Source organism: Triturus cristatus, chromosome 10, assembly GCF_964204655.1.
Source record: "Triturus cristatus chromosome 10, aTriCri1.1, whole genome shotgun sequence".
Lineage (NCBI taxonomy): Eukaryota > Metazoa > Chordata > Amphibia > Caudata > Salamandridae > Triturus > Triturus cristatus.
Genome location: NC_140593.1, coordinates 436433791 through 436452552, shown reverse-complemented (window position 1 = coordinate 436452552; position 18762 = coordinate 436433791). Strand labels below are relative to the sequence as shown.

Here is an 18762-nt window from a genome sequence, read left to right as displayed (position 1 = left end):
GTTCTCTTTGCTTTGGTATAACATGTTTGAATACATTTAACAATCCATCTAGCAATACCCGATTTGGACATAGGATTGCCTTTGTGAGGTGGAGCAAATGCAACAAAAAGTTGTTTTGTCTTACAAAATGGTTTTGTTTTCTATGTAATATAACATCTAAAGTGTGTAGAGCATGTTCTGCCATGGAAACTGGTTGAGGAAAAAACACAGGTAACTCAACTGATTGATTAATGTGAAAGGCAGATACTACTTTAGGTAGAAATTTAAGGTTGGTACGAAGGACCACTTTATCTTTGTGAAGCTGGAAAAAATGTTCTTCTATGGTTAGTGCCTGTTGCTCACCCACTCTCCTCAGTGAACTAATTGCAATGAGGAAAGTGATTTTCCATGAGAGAAACTGCAGTTCACATTTATGCATTGGTTCAAAAGGTGAACCCATGAATCGTGTAAGGACTATGTTAAGATTACTTACTGGGGCAGGTGGAATTCTTGGTGGTGTAACTCTTTTTAGTCCTTCCATAAATGCTTTGATAACTGGTACTCTTAACAGAGACAAGTGCTGTCTGTTTTGGAGGTACGCGGCTATTGCAGCAAGATGTAAACAGATGGATGTGTAAGCTAATTTTGACCGCTGCAAATGTAATAAATACCAGATTATATTTTGTATGGAAGCATTTAAAGAATTGATATTGTTACTATTGCAATAGATAACAAATTTAGCTGCATAACAAGCTCTAGTAGTAGGCCTTCTGGCCTCTTTGATAATGTTCATACAGTCTGGAGGAAGTTGAGATATCCAAACTCTATGACTTCAGGAGCCAGATCGCAAATTTGAGTTCCTTGGGATCTGGGTGCCTGATTTCTCCATGGCTCTGTGCGAGGAGAGTGGATGTGAGATGTAGTTTTTGATGTGGAACTATTGATAACTCCAAAAGGGTCGTGAGCCAAGGTTGGCGGGCCCATGAGGAAGCTATTATGATTAGTGTGAGGGATGTTTGCCTGAGTTTCTGAACCACTGATGGAATGAGTGGGAGAGGTGGAAAAGCGTATGGAAATATGCCTGACCAGTTCATCCATAGTGCATTGCCTTTGGAGAGCGGGTGTGGATACCTGGAGGCGAAGCTTAAGCATTTTGTGTATTTGTGTGTGGCGAAAAGATCTATTTGAGGAAAACCCCAACTTTAAAAGTATGGGAGGAAAACTTGAGGGTGAAATCCGCACTTGTGGATTTGCTGCCTCCGTCTACTGAGAAGGTCGGCAATTTGATGGTTTACTCCGGGAAGGTGTTCTGCTAGGAGATACATTTTGTGGTGTATGGCCCATTTCCAAATGGCTTGAGCTAGGTGTGACAGCTGGAGAGTATCCCCCCCCCCCCCGTTTTGGTCTCGCCTGGCTGGCGAGATTTAATGATATGGGGTATTTTCTGTAAGGGGCATTAAGCCCCGCCCCTCTTTTCCATTGGTTGGCGTCACCGTTTATGCTAAACGGAGGCCAGCCATTGGAAAAGAGCTCCTTGTGACGTAGTTGCTCGGCTTTTTCGGATGTCCCATTTGGACGGCCTCGCCTGCTTTGCGTTCGTCGCAAAAGGTTTCTTATCCTTATGGGGCCAAACACATGGCCCCATAAAGATAAGAAACCTTTTAGCAGGCGAGAAAGCCGAGCAAATATGTCATGGCAAGCGCTTGTTCACACTGGCAACAGCTTGTCTCACCTTCCAGCTCGTGTACAGTTTCACCTGCACGCTGCCCCTTTCTCCTGCGGCACACTAACTAATGCTCTTCCTTCCACAGTCTCCCACCCACATGCACCACCCACCCCTTTCCTTCTCCTCCCACCCACACACTGCCCAGCCTGCCCTCCTCCTCCACCCACACGCCACCCACCCCTTCCTTCTCCTCCTCCTCCTCCTCCCAAGTATGCTATGCAGCGCCATCCGACTTCCTGTGAGTCAGACAGGAGCCGAGAGCGGCACGTGTCTCAGGCGGCCATGCTCCTCCGCGGGACTGGTGCTCTCATGGAGGGAAAGGTGTGATATTCCTGAGAGTGCCATCTCTCTGGGGACTTGCGACCACAGGCTGAGGGCAAGGCAGGACCTGCTCTGTACAGCGCGTGCCTCACCACGAAGAGGGGCTGTGGAAGGTAAGGGCGTACAGGTTCGTCTTCCCCTAAATTATTTATTGTGTGTTGCCTTACATCACAGTTCAGAGTGAAATACAGTCAAAAGAATTGATGTTTAACTGTCAAATACACTGCATAGCTTTGGTCCCATGTAACTTCAAAGTCCTCGCGGTATATAGCTCCCCCTAGTCAGTTTTAGCATCGCGAGACCTCCTTTCTCGCCTCTCAAAACAAATCATCATGGAGTATGCGTGTCCCTGTCTGAACTTTCCCTTTCATGCACCAGTATCTGTCCGACTGATGCTTTTGTGATATGTTTTCACATATTTGCACACATCGGTGACTTGAGAAAAAAACAACTTTATCTAGATCCTAGAAGTGCAACGCGGGGTAAGTATGTGGGGATGTGACTTTATTAACTCGAAGTAGACTGTGTACGCAAATTAATTAAACATAAGTGCAATATTATCATAGATGGTTGTGTCGCGAGGTATCAGATCACCACGAGCAGGACAATAGAAGCACATTAGGAGGGATGAGAGCAGGTAATTGGTAGTTATTTTGGATAGTTTATTGTGATTAGTTTTAAAATTGCCTGGCCGACTTTCTCCTGGAGAAAAAAACATCATAAAGGATTTAACACTGTCGTATGCTGGAAATATACTGTTTCTCATCAGCGCGTTGTTAGGATGCCGGTAAGCTTTGGGTGGGTTACATTTACTTATTGTTGTTTGCATTGGTATAAGTGAACTGAAATATGTTACTGTTTTGTGCCGAGTCTAAATACATTTGCGCGACGTGAGCTCAGCTCCCCCTGTGCGAACGTCTTCGGAAGCCACGCCCACTTCCAGAGTCTGAGAGCAAGGAACCACAGGTGTTTGTTTTAAAAGCACACATTGTTCATGTCACCCTACAGTGACCTCTGTTGCCTGAAATTAACCTGCTGCGGTGCTGGCAGGCTCCTCTGCGGCCTCTTTGCATCGGCAGCGCTGGGCGTAGAACCAAAACCAGTCATCGACGTGTGCAGTCACATAGGGCATATTACAGCCAGTTATGAAGGGGAACATCTAAACTATTTCAGCATTGTAGTGTCTTACAGACTAACATGATGCAAGGTCTGTCAGTGCCCGAAGCAAAACGAGCCATAAAGAGGCAGTCATGTATTGGTGTCAAATAATATTCATTGCCTGCCTGACACAATAGGTTTGAAGGAACAAATGTCCCCAGAAAAATTATGTGAGAAAAAAGTACAAACAGTGATGCGGTGGATGCTTGAATTAATCTCAGCTACTGCCAATTACTGTGCACAGTACCCAAGTAAATCTTTTCCTGTCTGTGCCCCTACGGAAAGGGGACCAAACAATCCATTGTTTATTATTTTGTTTCTTTTTCTTTGTTTAATGTTAAACTATACTCTAGGAAAATGGCAAAAGTATTGACTACTGTACCAAGACACTGATGGCCTGAAAGAAAATAACAAGCATTAAAAATTCATTAAGTTAAAGCCATTTGCTTTGCTATACAATACCATTAGCAAAGCAAATGGCTTTAACTTAATCAAAGGCGAGACCTATTGCATTTTCAATGCTTGTTTTGTATATAGTACTTAGCTGCCATGTTATCGGTGCGGACTAGTACAGCTTTGTCTAAAAGGTGAATTTGAAAAGCTTGGCGCGCTAGAAAGACTGTTAGCAGCTCTAGATGATTTATGTGGAGAGCTCTTTGGTTTTGACTCCACATGCCTTGAATTGTGTGTTGCTGGAGATGAGCTCCCCAACCAGTGAGCGACGCGTCTGTTTTTAGTACTGTCTGTGGAACAGGGTCTATGAAGGGCCGCCATTTTGATACATTTTGTGGGTTCCACCACTGCAGAGAGCAATGAGTGCGGCGGTTTACCAACACTAGATCAGTCAAATGATCCTGCGACTGGTTCCACTGACTTGCTAAGCATTCCTGGAGGGGACGCATATGAAGCCTTGCATGGGGGACAATCATTATGCTGTTATATTCTATATAGGTACCCTATATAGGCGCAAGTAACACGGCAACCTTTAACCTATATCCTTCCTTATATTACATACATAACGGTTCATAGGGACTGACCTTTTACCTAGATACGACACTGCAATTAGAACACGGGTTTTCCCCTGGTTCGAAATTCATACAGTATGCATGAGGCTTCTTGGAAGCACAGCAGGACGAACATCTCCTGTATAATATCTATGTTAAAGTTCAAGCCCGATGTCATCCTTTAGGCCGACACAGTAACACAGCAAGGTAGGACCCCTGGAGAGACCTGTGGGTATATATACATCATGTCTTACTTAGACAGAGGAGACCATGACTTCCGGGCTGAAACACTGACCAGAGTCGCTGAGGTTCCTGCATGCAGACACTGTAGCTCGCAGTGGTCTAACATCCCTCGCGGGGTATCCAACTCGAGACCAGGGTGGGGTCCCATATTCTCTCCTTTCTCAGGTAATAGGGTTGACTAGATCCTAGAGGGATTCTTGGCATAACACCTACACAGATGCTTAGTACATTTAGGTACATCTAGTTAGGGAGAAATCGTAGGAGTACGCACTTATTTATCATGTGTTTTATGTACTTGTATATATGTATGATTACTGCAAAATGATAGAACTGTACCATCCCTTTACTTTCGTAGTACTGCTAACCATATCTCTCTGCTACTGTCTAATGGTTGTTACAGCACATCTATTTTACACAAGAATAACAACCGTTCAATAAATACTTATTGAAATGCCCAGACTGTTTATTCTGTGTATCTCCGAGACAAACTAAGTGAGCATGAGTGACTGAGTGAAAAGTAGTATATTGTTTCCACGATCCTGAGGGATCAGGGTTGTCATGTTCTGAGGTTGCCAGAAACTATTCTCTCCCCAATAAGAGGAGATTCTACTGGCACTGTGAGCTAGCTAATGCAAACAGGCTAACATATCCAGTGGCAGTGCTTGGAACCAGTCTATCACCAAACCCACAGTTTATGTTACCCGAACGCGCAGATCCTGTATAGGCTATATAGGAACTACACAGCAATTCAAGAGGCCATCATTCCCAGAAGTTGCATATACACTCAAGCTGGTAGTGAGTGTGTACGCTGAAACAGAATGACTAGAGCCTGAATATTACAAATTCTGGCTGCATTGGGAAAAGCCAGAGCTTTGAGTATCTAAAGAGGCTCCTAGATAGGTTTGTGTGTTGGAAGGTTAGAGATGAGACTTTAACACATTGACTGTAAACCCCAGTTGGTGCAGTAACAGTAGTGTAATGTGAGTGTGCTGGAGACACTTTATGTAAGTGCTGGCTTTGATGAGCCAGTCATCTAAGTACGGGAAGACATGAACATGTTGTCTTCGCAGGAGAGAAGCAACTACTATAACTTAACAACAAGAGGGGGAGGGAAATTTTTGGAGCCACTCTTAATCGCCCTGGGCTAGTATAGTTAAACAAAAAAAAAGAGTGTATTCATTAAGACTGAGAAATAACAAAGAAGTGATAAAGAAGTGAATCACTGTGTCTTAAAAGAACCCTCACTCACCAACCTAGTTGGTGACATGCTTCATCATAGGTTTCCCACCGGAGAGACAGAGTGCCTCTCCGGTGTGCTGCGACGCCTGATTTACAGCGGAGCTGGGTTTGGTGGAGACAGGGCAAATTGTGAAAGTGCAGATTAAAAAGGTGTCACAATTTTATCCAAAGATAACTTTAATAATGGAAAACTGGACACAGTTAAAAGGGGTGAGGTGGACGTGTAAGCTCTGGTGACTATTGGACCGGCTACGTCCTAATCAAAGTGAGAGGTGGTCAACATGTTTCTGCTTCTGGAGATATTACGTGAAGCATTCGTCAGGACCTTTTATGGACTACCACGGCGGTATGGGCTCGCTAAGGCGCACCCTAACCTGTGGTGTCTGGAACCGCTTCAACTTACGGTTTAAATGTGGCCTTCAGGATTTCTGAAAGCTTTTTTGATCTCTGTTGAAACAAAAATAATAATAAAAGGACAAACAAACAGTAATTCACAACATAAATATCGACAAGTAGACAATATATATAGAATAGATATGTCTGTAAATGCTCACCACTAGTTTTTCTGGTATTGTATATCAGAGCACCTGCATGCATACAAATACTCTGTCAATAAAGGTATGATAGGAAAACAATAGTGACAGTATCACTAGTAATTCGAATAAGAACACTCTTGCGTTCCAAGAGAGAACCTAACTTAGGGTTTTTCTAATTAAAGCTCTATTACCTATAGCTTGAACTCTTAATAGAAAAAAGAGCCATCAACAAAACTCAGCGCCAAATTTTTGTGCTGAGAGAAAGAGGCGACATGGCAGACTTAAAATAGAGTGGGAAAACGTAGGGCTTATCATACTTGATCCAGTCGTAATGGCAGAGAGATGAAAGAATTTGGATTTTAGATTGACGCTTACGTGAAGTGAAATTGCACATCACAACATGAGTCCTGGTGGGGGGCGAGACTTGTAGTCACACTCTAAACAGGAAAAAGGTGAAAGGGTTTAGGAAGAATCTCCAGAGGAGAAGACTTTCCTTACTCCATTTAAATAATAAAGCTGGGTTCTACCAACTACTTACTACATCAAAGCCTTCCGCCCGCGGGACACCTCCTTCATTCCTCCTGAGGACTCGAATATTGACAGGTCCCTAGAACACGAGGGTAAAATAGGAAGTGACTCGCTAGCAAGGGGGAGGACGTTACGTGAACGTGCGGACGTGATTGCTGTCCAAACGCGCGAAAGTGAAAACACTAGACCGCTTGGTCATTACGGCGGGCGGTCTTTTTTTGTGACTCAGTGGACAAACAATAAATAAAGCACCTGGAGGTTTACACAAGGGTGAAAAGTTAGTCATTCCTAATTAACCGTTAGTGTAGAAACTGAAAAAAGGGGGCGTTTAACGCGCTGGCGTACTGATGATCAAAAGCGCGGACATGCAAAAATAACTAGACCGCTAACCCATTGAGGCGAGCGGTCGTCATGGCTTGGCAGACAATCAATAAAGCATCAGGAGGATTGAATACAAAAAACTTATCATACCTAATTAGATGTTGGAATAGATATGAAAAGAAGGAAATATGAAAACTTAAAGGCAGATTTTAGCTTTCGTATTCCTTTGTTGATTGACTTAAAGGGACGCATGGTATGTAGGGAAGGTGTTACTACACTCGCTCACTGTTTACTGCATATTGCAAGGGAGTTGGTATCAGTAAGAGTCCTACTCATTCCAGAAAAAATTATGATGACGAGTATACTTCGGGGGCTCTTGTGATGCAGATTAGGGAACACTCGTTCTGGGCATTCTCAAGAAAGGAAAATAATACATAAAGAGCTGACTGAAATTATCCCAGTGGGTGCTGATTAAAGTTCAAAATAATTATTTGGGGAAAACCACAAACACTCAGTAAGGCTGATGGTATCAAAGAGTGGTTAAAATTTGTTGTCTCTACAAATGTGGGTGAAGAGGTGTCACCTAACGTCTGAATACCGAACCCCAGGGGATATTGTCTTTAAATCCCTGCGTGTGAGTGGAAAGGCGGTAGATCCATCTCTGTTCTTTTTCAAATAGGATGTTAGTGGACCTATTTCCTGGTTTATTTGCTCAATTACTGTCCAGTAGAGATCATTGATGTCATGCTTGATTTGCGCGTAGTGTTCAGTTAGTTTGGTGATGTTCTTTCCACACCGTATGTTGCTCCTGTGTTCTCCAATGCGTTGCTTTATTTTACGTGTCGTCATGCCAACATATCTAGTGCCACAAGGACACGTTATCAGATATACAACATTGGACGAATTGCAGTTCGTATGTGCGCATAGAGTCCAAACTTTTCCTTGTTCAAGTGTCAAGGTCTTGGTGGCTTTAGTTAGATGACAAACGCTACACGAGCCGCAGGGAAAATGCCCTGAAACTTTTGGGAGACCCCAGGACTGAAGCACAGATGGAGTGTAATCATTCATTACTGTCCTAGGTCTAGTATGGACCAGGGCATCCTTGATACTTCTCGCTTTTCTGAAGGAGAAAAGAGGTTTTTCTCATTTCAAGTTGTTACTTTCAAGGATGCGCCAGTGTTTGCGGATTGATTTAGTCACTGCATTAGATGCAGTGCTATATGTGGTGACACACATCAATGGGACTTCCCCCACTGGTCTTTGGGTTTCCTCAAGGAGTGCTTGTCTATGTTGATTTTTTGCCCTCTTGCAGCTACGCTTGAGGATTTTGTCAGGGTATCCTCGTTTTTTCAATTTATCCGATAAACTCGCTGATTGAGAGCGGTAGTCTTCCATTCGACTACAGTTGCGCCTGATACGAAGGTATTGCCCAAAGGGGAGATTCTCTCTCAAAGGCCTTGGGTGGAAACTGGAAAAAGCCAGAAGGTTATTTTTTGCCGTAGGTTTATAGTGTGTTTTAGTTAGCAGTTTTCCTTCAGATTTTGTAATAACTAGGTCCAGGAAGATCATTTCTTTTTTATCATAGGAGTTGGTGAACTTAAGACTGGGATCACAGGTATTGATCCAGTCAAAAAAATCCAGAAGTTGGCATTCGGGCCCCTGCCAGATCAAAAAAACGTAGTCTATATATCGTTTCCAGAAAGATATAAAGGACGAGAAAGGATTGTTAGACGCCAGAATGTGTTTTTTCTCAAAATCGTAGACATAGAGGCCTGCCACACTAGGGGCAAAGGTACTCCCCATCAAAGTACCGGTGGATAGTAAAAAGAGGGTCCCATTATATCCCAAAAAATTCTTTTCCAGGGCGAGTGTGGCACATTCTACAACAAATTGTTTTGATGTCTGAAAATCCCAAGGGGCTGCCTCCAGGGTATCATGGATGACCTTGATGGTGTCTTCCTGGGGTATACTGGTATATAGGCTCTCGATGTCCAGAGAAACCAGAAAGGTGGAGTCATCTTCCACCGTAATGTCTTGTAAGAGTGCCAGGAGACTTTTAGTATCTTTAAGATAAGGGAGGTAGCCTGGATCAATGGTTTCAGGAAAAAGTCACAATATATGGAAAGAGGTTCCAACAAAGAGCCAATACCCGAATACTGCCAGGCATTTGGTAAATACTCTGGGAGCAGTGGTGACTCCGAATGGGAGCTCTTTGAACTGGTAATGTTGCCCTGCTACCGCAAATCTGAGATATTTGCTATGAGCTGGATGTATTGGAATGTTGAAATATGGGTCTTTTAAGTCTAGAGTAGACATGAAGTCGCCCCGCTGTAGAAGTGGGAGTACTTGTTGAAGTATCACCATGTGAAAATTATACGATTGTATGTAGTGATTTAACTCCCTGAGGTCTGGAATGGGTCTGAGAGAGCCGTCCTTTTTGGGTATTAGAAAGTACAGGGAATATACGCCCGAACCTTGATATTGCAGTGGTACGGGCTCTAGGGCTCCCTTTAAAAGAAGAGACCGAACCTCCTGTTTGAGGAGGTGTATATGATCCGATGACATTTTGTGTGAACGCGGGGGAATGTTTGAAGGGTTGTTGGTAAGCTCCAGGCAATAACCAGATCAGATAATTCCTAGCAACCATTTGTCTGTAGTTATTGATTGGCAGACAGGGAGGAATTGTGAAAGACGTCCCCCGACAGGTGTTGCATGATTAGGGGGAATCGTAAGCAAGTCACTGTTTGTTATTGAGAGGGGGGGGGGGGGGAGGGGTTGTCGCGGAACCTCTACCTATGCCATTGTTGCCTCTGGAGCCTCCTCTAAAGAAACCTGGTGTAGAGGCAGTGTCTGAAGAGATATTTTGGACCCCCCACGATAGAAGGTGCGCTGAAAGGACCCACAGTTGGAAGGGGACTGTAGGGTTCTCATAGATTTTGCCACGTCTGTATCCTTTTTCATTTTTCTAACACGTGTCTACTACAGGACCAAAGAGATGTTTGTCGAATGGTGTGTTAAGAATGGAAGCCTGAACTTCGGGTTTAAAACCCGAAATCCTTAACCATGCGTGTCTTCTTGGTAACAAGCTGGTATTGATGGCTCTAGCCGCAGTGTCCGCTGCATCTAGTGCACGCCTAATGGAAGAATTAGAGACTCTTTGTCTAGAGGTGGAGCATCCCCTGACGTCTGTGAATTGGGGCGTTTACGGGCATTAGAAACAACTAAAGAGTCTAAAGGTAACTGGCCTTTAATGAAAGCTGGATCTGATGGTGCAGGTTTATATTTTTTGTCTATCCTGGGGGTGAGAATGCGTGCACGAACTGGGTCATTAAATATGTTGTCCACATGTCCTAACATGCCTTTGAGCATAGGGAGTGTGTGGGTGATTCTTTAGGAACTACTAAGGGTTTAAAAGAGGAAATCCTCCTCTAGGGACTCCTCTGGTAATTGTACCCCTTGATATTCAGCAGCTCTACTCAGCAGCTCTATATAGCCTACATTATCATCTGGTGGAGAAGGCTTGGTAGGATAAAGGTCCGGATCATTTTCTGTGGGAGAATCCGTATTATAAACCATCCAGGGGTTTGCAGGTGAAGGATCATTGCCCCCATACCAATTTCCATCATCCTGATCAGCAGATGTTTGTGGCGAATTAGTAAGAATAATTAGTGAATGCTGTGTTTGTGGGGAAGGTGGTGATGGAGGAGGGGGGAGGAGAAGGGTTAGTACAAACATGCTTCCTTTTTAAAGTAATGTGATAAGTGTCCTCTGACTCAGATTTGCGTTTATGGGGCAATTTGGTTGCAATATGTCCAGTTTTTGGATTAATATAAAGTTCTTTTTGTTTTGGGTCCGGTTTCGAAGGCGGGCGGTGAAACGGGGCTCCTGTGGTGGTTGCAAAGCATCTTTATGTTTCGTTTCCGAAGTTTTCGGTGTTGGTGTCTTTGGTGCCGAAAATTTCAGATCTGAAGACGGTTTTGGTGTTGAAGGAGTTGGGCCCGAGACAGGTCTCGGCTTCAAACCCGAAGGTTTCGGCTCGGTGCCAGAGTGTGGAGGACTCAATCCCGAGCCATAAGGCCTAATGTGGGTTTCGGTCCCGAATGGAAGGCAGGGTGATGGAATGATTTTCTCGGTGCCGACCAAGGCCCGAAGGCAGAAGTGGGATCAGAGCCTTTTTCTTAGTCTGAGTAGGACTTTGGGGCAAGAGAGGTTTGGTACCAACGATACGATGACCTTGCAGAATCTTTTCATCCACATCGGAGCTGGATTCTGAGACGGATATAGGATCCTCCTGTTCTTCCTCGGCCTCTAGTCCATCGCCTCTAGTCCATCGCCGGTCTATAGTTCGGAATCTTCTCCAAAGAGGCCCGGAATGGAACCGGTGTGTTGGCTCTGCATGTCGCAATGTCAAGCCCAACGGTTGCGGAGCGTTTTCTTCGAGCAGAAAGATTTACAGGCATCGCAGTCCTGTTCGTTGTGCTCCAGAGATAAGCACAAGTTGCACACTTTGTGTGAGTCGGTGCGTGGGAACTTCACGTGGCACAGAGGGCAGAATTTAAATGGAGTCCATTCCATCGACTGCGACGTGGACCGACGCGTGTAGGCCTGACGTCCTTCCACAAGTTTCCCGCTAGAAAAGAGTTTTTTTGTATTTGATACGATATGCGGAAAAAATTAAATACGCGATCGCAAACAGTACCGTCGAGGGTAAGTGAATTGTGCACAGAGGAGAACCCAAGAAACGGTTTACAACTGGAGCACAGCAATTCACGTCCGAACCCGATGGCGGATCAAAAAAATCTAACAATGGAGTGAATGCTCATGCGCACTATCACCGAAAGGAGGAGTCACCTACCTCGTGACTGGAAAGACTTCTTAAAAGAAAAACAACTTGCAAACATATGGATCCAACATTAGATGGCAGGAGTATGCAAAGCATGCGATCTATAGCTCACATGCCTCGAACATATTAACATTCTATACAAATATATGTTAACATATGCCTGTACTTAAGGAAATCTCATCCTGTGTTTTTTAACTCCCCATGCGGTCTATACGCTCAGCTGTTGGACTGGAATTCATAAAGAACAGCATGGAGATTATCTCACAAGGAGCACAATTTTCAGTATTTTTCTGCTTTTAAAAATAAATACAGACAGGAAACAGATTGTTTTCGGTTTGTATTTATCTGTAAAAAATCTGTAAAAATTGTAAATTGAGAGCCTTAAATATAATTGAGGCGCAATCCATCTTTGTGTCATTCTTATAGTCCCTCAATTCAGCAGGAGTAGAAAAAGGTCAAATGCCTATACCAGACTGCTTTTTTATATGTTGATGTCAAAGTGTATTTTTTTTCCAAACACGTTCATTTAACACAATGTAAAAATGCGGCTAGCATGGAGCCACCTCTGATGAGATCATAAACGTATCACCTGCTCCCAGTATTGGGGCTCCTGTAAATGGAGATGGTGTGCCTTACAGTGAACATGTGAAATGGTATAGGTTGAAGAGTGTGGTACAATCTTTTCTTGTTCTGACCTTTTTGCCTCCCCCCCTATGAAACTGGCAGAGGTGGAAACAGAGGTCTGATCGCAGCCACACACAATATCCGCCCCTAAGTGCCCTGCGACCAAAGGGTCATTCTCCTACTGATCACCATTTGAGCGTTTGATAAACTTGTCGATGCTGACATAGAAAAATATGATCTGGTTCATACATTTGTAGGGCCACAATAGAACTCTATTGAGACGCTGACTAGTACTATGGCCACCTGGACATTTTTTAAGAATGCTCTTCAAGGAAGTAGTAAGGGGCACCAAAGGTCAAGGCCATTATATATAGCATTATAGATGTGTAACATTGAATTAAGGGGTTCCGAGTGACATCAATTAAATGAGAGTGAAGCTCGAGTAGTGTATGATTTCACTCAGACCCCAGAGGTGAAAAACATCCTTGTAATTCACTTTTTCCCCCATCTATAATTTGTATGTTATATAGGGCTCCAAAAAATATCATCCCCCTGCTTTCAACTGCTACGCAGAGGCACTTGAGTAATGGGGGAGTCATACAGAACACAGCCTCTCCTTACTGTCCCAAATTAGAAAAAACCTTACCTGCTATCCCTAACCAACCCCGATCACCTTCCCTGCTTTCGTTCCGTCTCCCGCAGCTGTGTTTTCGGCTTTTAAAGCAGACAAGCAGTGCTGCGCTGACAGGCTCTCGTGGAGGCTTGTCAGATTGTCCTGGAAGGCTTTTAGGACATCACAACAGTGGGTAACCAGTTTTATTATCAACAGTTGCTATGTCACAGCAGTGAGTTATGACATTCAGAAACTGAAATAAACGATAGAGGTTTTCAATGAGGGCCACATAACAAAATAATTGACAATTGTAGATTTGAAAAATTGATGAATCGATTCTAGAATGGCTGGACTGACAGAAGAGATGAGACCTTAATGCCTTTCATAGGAGTGTGGAAACTGCTGGGAATAGAGTTGACTATGTGGAAGACTGCCTGAATACTGCACAGGATCTGAGACTCAATATTTGGCAATTGAAGCAGAAAATCAATGACCTGGAATGGAAAAGATGAAGAATCTGTGTGAGAAAGTCTTCCTAGTGAGAACCTTACCAACAGTACTGAACATTTCCTTTTAGCCTGCCCTTGAATTCTAACATATTCGTGGATCGACTATAGAGACACCACTAGCCAGGATAATATGCACCCCAGACCTATCAGCGCATGCTTTCTTAGGCATGATCACTGCCAAAATCAGAAGTGCACGGATTCATTCAAGATCTCAATCTCCAGCTTTTGCAGGGTACAACTACTGGATGGGGAGATAACAATGAAGGGGATAGAGTCAGCCATCTTCAAGCATCCATACAATAACGTACCAGGGAAGGATGGCTTCCCTGGGGGATTCTACAAATGGTGCAAGGGGGATATTACAAAGGTCCTGTATGATGCCTTTAAAGAAGCAGAGTAAAGGCTTCATGAGAGCGGCTATCTCTAACAAGGCCCTAGTATAAGTTATACCCAAGACGGACAGGGATCCACTCCTATGTGGCAGCTATCGCCTGATTTCTTTACTTAATGTGGGCAGCAAATAATTGACAAACGTTTTTGAGGTCTATATCATGCCAGTCGCAGACTGGTTTCTGCGTGGCCATCCCAGATTTTTCACCTTTTGCTGGACCCTATATTTTTGCTGGCTTTAGAATTCTTTGCACTTTACCCCTGCTAACCAGAGGTAAAGTGCCTGTGTTCCCCCTTTTAACATGGTTGAATTGGCAAACTCCTAATAAGTACCTGTAACTTGCTTATAAGTCCCTAGTATATGGTACAAAATGTACCCAGGGCCTGTAACTTAAGTGCCTCAAGTGGACAGGACCCAACCCTTGAAAATAGTAGTGGCCTCCTCATTTAACTATGTCCTTGGCATGTTGCCAATAGAGGTGCTGTCTAAAACACAGAGAATCATAATATGTATGGGATATTACAAAACCGCAGGGGTGCAAGTTATAGTTAATTCAGCCAACCATAACTGGTAAATTTCATTTTTTTTTTTTTTTTTTTTTTTAGAGTTTAGGATGTTTACCTAACTACAATGTCAATATATAATAATCACGTCAAAGGTCTAAAATTAGTTGACACACTTGGTGCTTTGGTAGCTGCTACAAAGGATAAGCATGCTCTCTTGGTATCAGGGAACTGAAAATGAAAATATTGCAAAAACAAACATTTATGTATTAATTTGAGGCCGATCACCATTTCACAGTTACTTTGTTAACGCTTACCTTGCCGATGGCACTCTTTCGAATGTCATCCAGATCCAGAAACAAGTCTAGATCACATCCCAATTTGCCAAAAGAGTTCACTGTTGAGCCAAATGGTTTCACTGTGGATTCTGGAAAATACGCTGTCACAACATCGTTTATCAGCGAGCTGACCAGAAAGCGTAGCCTAGTATTCTCTTCGGTGAGTTGGTACTCATCAACCAAACACAAAAGCTGCTCTTCAATCTAGGACAAAAATGGAGCACATATAACTATATATCAAAAAAGAGTGAGGGCCCATAATGTGAACATGTGATAACATAACATATTATTTAATGGTTAAAAACCTTCTGATAAAACGTCACCCTCTTTAAATTCTTCTACAACTAAACAGTCATGTGTTTTAGCACTCTGTTTTCAACTGCAAATAAAGCACTGCCTGAAACAAAGGAGACACTCACCAAAATCTATTTTATGTCAAGGGAAATGGCTACTGAAGTACAAGGCATCAGTGGGACTTTTTTCTGACTCCAAAGGACACATTAGCAGTGTTTTTTTCAGATTTTGATTTGTATCCGTCATTGCAAAATGAAGACCTCAAGATTCAAAAGTACTGAACTTTAACATCAAGGGACATTTTGAGGATAGGATGGTACACAAATAATAAAATAATCCCCGAAATGGCAAATGCTCTACGGCATATATTACTATGATGACAATACAAGCCAAATTCTTTTGTATTGTACGGCTGAGCCTTAAAACAATTTATTCCACTTTAGAAAGATATGATATTTCAATTAATATTATTATAATAATATTCATATTTCAACACAGCTAGCAAAGTCACTTTAGGTTTGCTTATTTCTCATTTCCTAAGTAGGTCTGTAGGTGTTTCATAAATCTACAAATGGCTTTGAAGGAAAAAATTAAATAACAAATAAATAATTTGGATGATAATATTAAAAATGTAGCACTAGTTTGTAGGTGGAAACAAATGTCTGTTAAGTATTAAATTCATAGTTCACGATCTAGCAGAGCACAGAACAAACCCTCTGACTCATACTTGGAATACACTATGTTTACTCATAGGCTAGTGCAGGAGAAATAACCTACTTACCTCCAGTAACACTCATCCTGGTGGACACTGTAGCTGCAGACTTCTGAACCTGAAAATATCCTCAGTGCCAGAATGGATATGGAAATCTTTGCAAGAGCTCCTGTACATGGCAGGTGGTGTCACTGCCCTCTGTCACAACTCTGACCGGTCTATGAAGATTATTACATGGACCGACATATAGGTGCCATCCATGGAAGTTGATTATAAATGTTTGCGATTTTTTCCACATCCTCAAATGCGGCACCTGGCTGACAATATTGAGTTTGTACAGAGCGGTCCCCAGCGAGTGAAGATGCTCTGTGCCAGCTACGGGTGCAGAAGCCATTCATTATTGTCTAGACTATGGCTGCTTAGTTCATCTGCCCTGATGTTGAGGGAGGTGGCTAGGTGACGGACCACCGGGAAGTGCCACTGATGTGAAATCCAGTGCCACAACCTCTACGGTTCCAGAAAGAGAGCCTGCTGCCCCAAGCCTCCCTGCTTAATACAGCAACACATTGTGATCCTGATTTCGGTTAGCCCTTGGATTACCCTGCCGTTCATGGAAGGCCCTTCAGGCCTTGAGAGTCAGAAGGATGGCATGAAGCTTAAGGAGATTTATATGACAGAGCTGCTCCACTAGAAACTACAGGCCTCTGATCTTCACCTTGTCGAGATGACCATCCCTACTGAGCGATGATGGATCTGCCACCAGTGTGACTTCTAAAAGGGTACAAAGAACTGTCTGCCACAGGTCAGATTGGCGTCTATTTGAAGTCCATCATCCACCACTGGAGGTCCCAGGTGTCCTTGTTGGAGACATGGGTCTTATCTGAAAGGTTCCCACAATGTTGGGACTACTGCAGAAGCTGGTTTAATTGAAGGGCTCTCATGTGGCGCCGAGTGCGGGTACCAGCAGAATGACAGAAGAGAGAACCATAGGAAAAAGCATAAGCATGAAAGTGGTGGAAGAGCCTGTAATGAGAACATGCAGCTAGTACTATGAAATATAAGGAATGTTGAACACAGAAAGTCATCATAATCCTGTATGTGACAGGCAAGATAAGAGTCTCAACAAAGCGGGTAAGGAACACAGAACCAAGTGATGAAGGACAAGAAAAGAGAGAGAACGGAGACTTAAGGTAAAGTTGATGCAAGAAGATATATTGAAAGTGAATGCAATGCATGTAGTAAAACTGATATATTGTGCATAACAGTAAGTGGAGAAGTGTGGCTCAATGATTAGAGCGGCAGACCCTGATGCAGAGTTCTAGCCCGGGACCAGGGTTCAATTTCCCTGCCTCGGCGTGGTCTTGGGCTCAAAAATTCCACGGACCTGATAATTCTCGCCTCGGTGCCTATTCCAATCATGGAGTCCCACTCTGCAACTCTGGGCAATAGCTTGCTTAATCTCCACAACGGCCCCCCACAACGCTAAGGATGCCTGGCCTCCACCTTGGGGGGTGCCCAGGAGTGGACGCCTCACAGGGAAAGCCAGGATGGGTTCCACAGCGGTATTCGTACAAGTGCCTTGAGACCCTTGCGGATGAGTTGTGCGCTATACAAGTATCAAATTTACATTTACATTTTAAGTACCTATTAATTTCCAGTACAAAGGTTTTTCATGCGTAGAAGTGACATGTCAGCAGGGAATATCAACAGTGGCGGAGATCAGAGCGAAGAGGTAAGGATGTCATATGGCTACCATGGAGAAAAGGAAATTTGAGTGAAACAAAGTAAAAGAATGTAAAGGAAGTGGTTATAACCAAAAGTATGAATTTAATGAACGTTATTTAAACACCCTCTTATTTACTTCAATATATCTATATCCAACGCACACATCACGTTAAAATATACCCAATGGAGGGTTATGATTGTACTTTGGGGACTGCTGTGACCAGGATGCATTGGGGCACGATGTCATTCATTTGCATATCATCAAGTTAAATCACCTGTGGGATTTGCAGCAGTCTTCAGCATTTGCCATGCCCGTGAACAAGACTATCGTCGAAACGCGTTGGGAGGCAACCAGTGGTCGTGTGTCGCTGGATTATATTAAAGGAGTATTGAACCTGCTTGAGTGTGCCGCTTGCTGCTTCCCAGGGTCTCGTGGGGAGCATTTGGTAAATAAATTTTCCGGCACAGCCCAGTGCCGGTAAAAGTGCGCACCACCTAAAAAGGATGTTGGGCTGCCTGCTGTACTAAAAAACAGGCTGCTCGCATCATCGCGGATTACCGCGTTGAGGGCCTGTCCGGGCCAACAGATTTTTGGGCCTGTTGATGGGACAAGCTGGTCTCCGGAATTGTGTAGAATCCAACGCACACATCACGTTAAAATATACCCAATGGAGGGTTATGATTGTACTTTGGGGACTGCTGTGACCAGGATGCATTGGGGCACGATGTCATTCCTTTGCATATCATCAAGTTAAATCACCTGTAGGATTTGCAGCAGTCTTCAGCATTTGCCATGCCCGTGAACAAGACTATCGTCGAAACGCGTTGGGAGGCAACCAGTGGTCGTGTGTCGCTGGATTATATTAAAGGAGTATTGAACCTGCTTGAGTGTGCCGCTTGCTGCTTCCCAGGGTCTCGTGGGGAGCATTCGGTAAATATATATATATATACACACACACACATAATGTTTTCGATTTCATTTTAATGTGTACTTAATTCTAATGTAACCATGTTTTGGACTTCATAAATGCCTGTTCTATAAATGTTATAATCTTATTGTCATAATTATTTATGATGCCATTTTATTGTTAGAGTCAGGGGACTTGTATTGTTTGTACACTCATGCTTTTCCTTCTATAATAAAGATAAAAAGAA

The 18762-nt window shown here is 43.4% G+C and overlaps 1 protein-coding gene across 1 annotated transcript in view; it reads right to left on the bottom strand.

Annotated features, from left to right (window-relative positions):
• The window catches only part of MTPAP (mitochondrial poly(A) polymerase), a 147014-nt gene that overhangs the window by 89405 nt on the left and 38847 nt on the right, over positions 1 to 18762 (bottom strand). The window contains exon 4 of the mRNA XM_085631790.1: positions 14856 to 15080. Coding sequence (XP_085487916.1) covers positions 14856 to 15080 — 225 coding nt within the window. The remainder of the gene's footprint in view (positions 1 to 14855; positions 15081 to 18762) is intronic.